The sequence below is a fragment of the Oncorhynchus gorbuscha genome, linkage group LG22 (genome assembly GCF_021184085.1).
Source record: "Oncorhynchus gorbuscha isolate QuinsamMale2020 ecotype Even-year linkage group LG22, OgorEven_v1.0, whole genome shotgun sequence".
NCBI classification, from domain to species: Eukaryota; Metazoa; Chordata; class Actinopteri; order Salmoniformes; family Salmonidae; genus Oncorhynchus; species Oncorhynchus gorbuscha.
Window position 1 is genome coordinate 42,236,208 of NC_060194.1, and position 7,579 is coordinate 42,243,786.

Below are 7,579 nucleotides of genomic sequence, written 5' to 3' on the forward strand. Positions count from 1 at the left end.
GAGAGAGAGAGAGAGAGACAGAGAGAGAGAGAGAGAGCGAGAGAGGGAGAGAGAGAGAGAGAGAGAGAGAGAGAGAGAGAGAGAGAGAGAGAGAGAGAGAGAGAGAGAGAGAGAGAGAGAGAGAGAGAGAGAGAGAGAGAGAGAGAGAGAGAGAGATGGGAGGGGTACTCTAGAATTCTAAATGATATGTCGAGGTGCAAAGTTTCGTCCCATTTCATCCTTGAAATAAATGTTTTGTACTTTTCAGCAGAGCAAGGGACACTTATGTGGATAGAATTACAATGAGACCTTTAAACATCTAAGGAAATCATCTCTCCGACTCTTCTCCCTAAGAGTGTGTTTTCTACCAGCATGAGTTCTGAGTGCACAAGCTACTACAGCGCAGAGAATGTGTTTATGAATGGCTCTTCATGTCCTAAAGAAGGGAGCGATCCGAGCGCAACATTCTGCTGCGGATTTAACGATATCAAGTATTGCTGTGATGATCCCAACAGCTTTTTCCCTTATGAGTATGGATACATGTGGTGGCTCAGGTACGTAAGGGATCTTTACTAGCCTTTACAATGGTGTGCTTTTTGGACATAGTTTTTGTAGAGTTATTACAATGGTAGACTATGATGCTTTATTTTATCTCAAGAAACCACAAGATGAGAGACGTTGTTGATCATAATTATACAGCAAAGCGCACACGATTAATACACTAGAATTAAGGATCTTTTTTTAGGATACTGATAACAGATTTATAGGATCTTCACATTTCAATTGGTTTGCACTGGAGTTATGGTGATCTTATTAACTATAGGCTATTGTATGCCAAACTTATGGAAGGTGATAAATACCTAAATTAAAATCTTGGAAGGACATTTCAAATCAAATCGAATCAAATATAATTGGCCACATACACATGGTCATCAGATGTTATTATGAGTGTAGCGAAATTCTTGTGCTTCTAGTTCCGACAGTCCAGTAATATCTAACAAGTAATCTAACAATTCCCCAACAACTACCTAATACACACAAATCTAAAGGGGTGAATGGGAATATGTACATATAAATATATGGATGAGCGATGGCCGAGCAGCATAGGCAAGGTGCGGTATAAAATAGAGTATATATATATATATATATATATATATGATATGAGTAATGCAAGATATGTAAATATTATTAAAGTGGCATTAAAGTTCCACTGTTTAAAGGGACTAGTGATCCATTTGTTAAAGTGGCCAGTGATTGAGTCTCAGTGTAGGCAGCAGCCTCTGAGTTAGTGATTGCTGTTTAACAGTCTGATGGCCTTGAGATAGAAGCTATTCTTCAATCTCTTGGTCCCAGCTTTGACGCACCTGTACTGACCTCGCCTTCTGGATGATAGCGTGGGTGAACAGGCAGTGGCTCGGGTGGTTGTTGTCCTTGATGATCTTTATGGCCTTCCTGTGACATCAGGTGCTGTAGGTGTCATGGAGGGCAGGTAGTTTCCCCCGGTGATGCGTTGTGCAGACCGCACCACCCTCTGGAGAGCCTTGCGGTTGAGGGCGGAGCAGTTGCCGTACCAGGCAGTGATACAGCCCGACAGGATGCTCCCGATTGTGGATCTGTAGAAGTTAGTCAGGCTTTTGGGTGACAAGCCAAATTTCTTCAGCCTCCTGAGGTTGAAAGAGGCGCTGTTGCAGTGTTTTTCCTGACACCACACTCTGAGGGCTCCTCCCCTCCTCCCTGAAGGCTGACTCATCGTTGTTGGTCATCAAGCCCACTACTGTTGTGTCGTCTGCGAACTTGATGATTGAGTTGGAGGCGTGCATGGCCACGCAGTCGTGGGCGAACAGGGAGGTACAGGAGGGGGCTGAGCACGCACCCTTGTGGGGACCCAGTGTTGAGGGTCAGCGAGGTGGAGATGTTGTTTCCTACCTTCACCACCTGGGGGCGGCACGTCAGAAAGTCCCGATGGGATAGGGCAGTGTTCACTGTGATGGCTATTGCATTATCTGTGGACCTGTTAGGGCGGTATGCAAACTGAAGTGAGTCTAGGGTGGCCGGTTATATAATCCTTGACTAGTCTCTCAAAGCACTTTGGGGTCATTTAGAATTGTCCTCGTTTTTGAAAGAAATGCACATTTTTTGTCCATTTAAAATAACATCAAATTGATCAGAAATACAGTGTAGACCTTGTTAATGTTCTAAATGACTATTGTAGCTGGAAACGGATGATTTTTAATGGAATATCCACATAGGCGAACAGAGGCCCATTATCAGCAACCATCACTCCTTTGTTCTAATGGCACGCTGTGTTAGCTAATCCAAGTTTATCATTTTAAAATGCTAAATTATCATTAGAAAACCCTTTTTCAATTATGTTAGCACAGCTAAAAACTTTCGTTCTGATTAAAGAAGCAATGGAACTGGCCTTCTTTAGACTAGTTGAGTATCCGGAGCATCAGAGTTTGTGGGTTCGATTACAGACTCAAAATGGACAGAAACAAAGAACTTTCTTCTGAAACTCTTCAGTCTATTCTTGTTCTGAGAAATGAAGTCTATTCCATGCGAGAAATTGCCAAGAAACTGAAGATCTCGTACAATGCTGTGTACTACTCCCGTCACAGAACAGCGCAAACTGGCTCTAACCAGAATAGAAAGAGGAGGGGGAGACCCCGGTGCACAACTGAGCAAGAGGACAAGTACATTCGAGTGTCGAGTTTGAGAAACAGATGCCTCACAAGTCCTCAACTGGCAGCTTCATTAAATAGTACCCACAAAACACCAGTCCCAACTTCAACAGTGAAGAGGCGACTCCGGGTTGCTGGCCTTCTAGGCAGAGTTCCTCTGTCCAGTGTCTGTGTTCTTTTGCCCATCTTAATCTTTTATTTTTAATTGGCCAGTCTGAGGTATGTATTTTTCCTTGCAACTCTGCCTAGAAGGCCAGCATCCCGAAGTCACCTCTTCACTGTTGATGTTGAGACTCACTATTTGACTCTCTTTTGATGTGTTCTTCCTCTTTTTTCTCTCTCCTCATCTCTCTTTCTCCTCTTCCCTTCTCTCTACCCCCCCCCCCCTTACTTCCCTCCCTCCCCAGCTTTGGGGCTCTGATAGGTCTGTCCATAGCAGCAGTGGTCCTCCTGGCCTTCCTCATCACAGTCTGTGTCCTCTGCTACCTCTTCATCGCCACTAAGCCCAGTCGTCTTGACAACGGCCTGCCACTACGACCACCAGGTAACACAAGGGACCAGAGGTGGCGACATACCATAATAATGGGCCCGCTACTGACATACCATAATGATGGGCCAGCTAGTGACTTATCATCATTAGTGTCTTGTTTGGGACATTTCATAATGATGGGCCAGTAGTGACATACCATAATGATGGGCCAGCTAGTGATGTCTCGTTTCATAATGATGGGCCAGTAGTGATGTCTGGTTTCATAATGATGGGCCAGTAGTGACATACCATAATGATGGGCCAGCTGGTGATGTCTGGTTTCATAATGATGGGCCAGTTAGAGACATACCATAATGATGGGCTAGCTAGTGACATACCATAATGATGGGCCAGCTAGTGACATACCATAATGATGGGCCAGCTTGTGACATACCATAATGATGGGCCAGCTAGTGATGTCTGGTTTCATAATGATGGGCCAGTAGTGACATACCATAATGATGGGCCAGCTAGTGATGTCTGGTTTCATAATGATGGGCCAGTAGTGACATACCATAATGATGGGCCAGCTAGTGATGTCTGGTTTCATAATGATGGGCCAGTAGTGACATACCATAATGATGGGCCAGCTAGTGATGTCTGGTTTCATAATGATGGGCCAGTTAGTGACATACCATAATGATGGGCCAGCTAGTGACATACCATAATGATGGGCCAGCTAGTGACATACCATAATGATGGGCCAGCTTGTGACATACCATAATGATGGGCCAGCTAGTGATGTCTGGTTTCATAATGATGGGCCAGTTAGTGACATACCATAATGATGGGCCAGCTAGTGACATACCATAATGATGGGCCAGCTTGTGACATACCATAATGATGGGCCAGCTTGTGATGTCTGGTTGGGAATAAAATGAACAAGTACAGCTGCAGTGTGTGTGTGTGTGTGTGTGTGTCTGTGCGTGCGTGCATGTGTGCCTGCGTGTGTGTCTCGGTATTTCAGGGTTGGACTCCCGAGAGGGCCCCAGCCACTCCGGCCCAGCACCGTCCATTGGCCCTCAGGGCTTCAGGAAGCACTTCTTCAGCAGGAAGCTGGACTGTGACAACCAGCCACCCGACCCTGAGAGATTGTTCCAGAGGTGCTTCGTCACCACCGTCAACATGGAGGGCCCATCGTAGTGCTCTTAATATGTAGGGCACTTTGTAGGATGCTTAGGAGGTAATGGAGGGCCCTTCGTAGGACGCATAAAGGCCCAGTGCAGTCAAAAACGTGATTTATTTGTGTTTGATATATATTTAGGTTGGGATAATACTGTGACATTTTTTTAATAATGATGATGCCCTATTAGTGTAAGAGCTTTTTGTAAAAGACTGCCTGAAATTTCAGCCTGTTTTGGTGGGATGGAGTTTTGGCCTGACTGGTAACATCACCAGGCAGTAAATTGGTTAATAGATTAATAGGCCAATAAGAGAGTTCCAAAAACTCAGCCAATAACAGCTAGTTTTCAGTTCTCCTCCTCCCAGACAGTCCTTTCAAAGTTCTTGCATGAGAAATTGCTCTTGTTAAGAAGCCATTGTTTCGTTTTGACCATTTTGATTCAAAACAATCACATTAAGGTACTTAATTGTTACCCAGAAATGATTTGATATTAAGATAAAAATGGATGCATTGGGCCTTTAATATGAAGGGCGCTTCGTAGGACGCTGTCTTCTAAAGGCAGCCAGATGCTTACTTGTTCTGACTGGAAATGAGTGTATAGAAGAATGTGCCACACAGTGGGAGGACTGGAGAAGCAACAACCATTAATGACCATGTTCTGTATGGACTGGAGTAGTACTGAGTTTGTCAACGTTCAAACAGTGGTTGGCTGGTTAACCCACTCTAGAAACATTTCAGTTGAGCTTCTTTTTTCTGTTGATGAAAATAAACTTCAAAAACAGAAAGACAGAAGTCACACTGGACAACTGTGGAGCCGAAGCATCGTCTGTCTTGCCTCACCTCTGTATTCCAATGTTGTTTGATGAAGCAAGAGAAGGGACAGAGGGAAATCTTTTCAGTCATTATTTTGTGTTGAGAAATCCATTTGAACTGTGTCTGATTTAACAGAAGCTCGTGTGTCTTCAAGACAGACTGAGATAACAAGCTCCTCAAACCAGCATTATTGAACTTCAACGCCGACAGTTTGTGTGATTCTTCACCTTCTATCTGGACACTGTTTTCGATCATCTACGTGTCTGTGTGTGAAATGTTTATTTGGTTGAGAAATTTGCCAATGGGACAACAAGTGTCTACAGCGTATTTGCATCCAATAGAACTGATAAGGAAGTAAATCAGACATAGTACAACACATAACAAACAGAAAGCCTCAGAAAGCCTGGCGCGCACAGCGGTGTCGTTTTGCCCTTATGTGGATTCCAGCTTTAAAAAGGTCATGTCTGCTTAATATAAAATACATGAAATTGCTTGTTGAAACATTGCATGTTGAACTGTCATCTGTAAACTGTCATGTTGGATTTTCTCACAACTCAGCTTTGATTATGGCAGATTATAGAACCTATTCCCATATGTCGTCCCCCCCCATGTTCAGAAACACTTTAATTCATGTGGTCAAAGTCATTGTGTCGCCAATTTGCCATATACAATGGCTGCATGCCATGAGGCATCAGTTGTGTGAGTCACTTCTTTGTTAGTCATGCTTCAACTAGAGAGAGTAACTTCTCAAAGAGGAAAGATGTTGCATCTTTATGGTGTGTTATCACAGCAGGCACCAAGTTTAATGTTTTCTCAATCTATTAGTGTGTGGCTGAGTGCACAACACATTAAAATGTACTTACAAAAATAAATGCATGTGGCCTTTCAATATTCAAAGTGCTTTATAAAAACAAAACTATTTCTTTATATACACATTTGAAAAAGTGTGAGAAGCAGATGCTATATCAATTTGTGATCAAACATTTACATAAGCTATCCAAGAGCACGGAGCTCTCCGACAACACCCCCATGTGGTTACATAAAACACAAACTCAAAACGGGACAACTGTTGACGAGATCAGGGGTGTTTGGAGCTCACCCTCTCCAACATGAACAGCAAAACACAGTGTATGTACATAAAGTATATACACACATTATATATACTGTATGTATCTATGTACATAATCTCCATATATGCCTCTGGATAAAGAGGACCATAGGAATGAAGAGAGTAAAACCATTCTGCCACTCAGTGTTGATGACGTCACCATTTCCAACCACAATTAACATTTACATTTACATTTAAGTCATTTAGCAGACGCTCTTATCCAGAGCGACTTACAAATTGGTGCATTCACCTTATGACATCCAGTGGAACAGCCACTTTACAATAGTGCATCTAAATATTTTAAGGGGGGGGGGGTGAGAAGGATTACTTTATCCTATCCTAAGTATTCCTTAAAGAGGTGGGGTTTCAGGTGTCTCCGGAAGGTGGTGATTGACTCCGCTGTCCTGGCGTCGTGAGGGAGTTTGTTCCACCATTGGGGAGCCAGAGCAGCGAACAGTTTTGACTGGGCTGAGCGGGAACTGTACTTCCTCAGTGGTAGGGAGACGAGCAGGCCAGAGGTGGATGAACGCAGTGCCCTTATTTGGGTGTAGGGCCTGATCAGAGCCTGGAGGTACTGAGGTGCCGTTCCCCTCATAGCTCCGTAGGCAAGCACCATGGTCTTGTAGCGGATGCAAGCTTCAACTGGAAGCCAGTGGAGAGAGCGGAGGAGCGGGGTGACGTGAGAGAACTTGGGAAGGTTGAACACTAGACGGGCTGCGGCGTTCTGGATGAGTTGTAGGGGTTTAATGGCACAGGCAGGGAGCCCAGCCAACAGCGAGTTGCAGTAATCCAGACGGGAGATGACAAGTGCCTGGATTAGGACCTGCGCCGCTTCCTGTGTGAGGCAGGGTCGTACTCTGCGGATGTTGTAGAGCATGAACCTACAGGAACGGGCCACCGCCTTGATGTTAGTTGAGAACGACAGGGTGTTGTCCAGGATCACGCCAAGGTTCTTAGCGCTCTGGGAGGAGGACACAATGGAGTTGTCAACCGTGATGGCGAGATCATGGAACGGGCAGTCCTTCCCCGGGAGGAAGAGCAGCTCCGTCTTGCCGAAGTTCAGCTTGAGGTGGTGATCCGTCATCCACACTGATATGTCTGCCAGACATGCAGAGATGCGATTCGCCACCTGGTCATCAGAAGGGGGAAAGGAGAAGATTAATTGTGTGTCGTCTGCATAGCAATGATAGGAGAGACCATGTGAGGTTATGACAGAGCCAAGTGACTTGGTGTATAGCGAGAATAGGAGAGGGCCTAGAACAGAGCCCTGGGGGACACCAGTGGTGAGAGCGCGTGGTGAGGAGACAGATTCTCGCCACGCCACCTGGTAGGAGCGACCTGTCAGG

At 44.9% G+C, this 7,579-nt stretch overlaps 1 protein-coding gene across 1 annotated transcript; it reads left to right on the forward strand.

The window, feature by feature from the left end:
- Positions 1 to 215: 215 nt before the first annotated feature.
- LOC124010076 (protein shisa-like-2A) lies at positions 216 to 5,982 on the forward strand. Its single transcript, XM_046322417.1, has 3 exons — positions 216 to 533; positions 3,068 to 3,204; positions 4,157 to 5,982. Exons 1-3 carry the CDS (start codon positions 352 to 354, stop codon positions 4,330 to 4,332), a joined length of 495 nt encoding a protein of 164 aa, XP_046178373.1. The 5' UTR covers positions 216 to 351; the 3' UTR covers positions 4,333 to 5,982.
- The last annotated feature ends 1,597 nt before the right edge of the window (positions 5,983 to 7,579 follow it).

Excerpts from the sequence above, each read along its gene's own strand:
- LOC124010076 (XM_046322417.1), top strand. The coding sequence starts at position 352 with ATGAGTTCTGAGTGCACAAGCTACTACAGCGCAGAGAATGTGTTTATG. Across the intron at positions 534-3,067 it reads GGATACATGTGGTGGCTCAG|CTTTGGGGCTCTGATAGGTC; the intron begins GTACGTAAGGGA and ends CTCCCTCCCCAG. Across the intron at positions 3,205-4,156 it reads CCTGCCACTACGACCACCAG|GGTTGGACTCCCGAGAGGGC; the intron begins GTAACACAAGGG and ends TCGGTATTTCAG.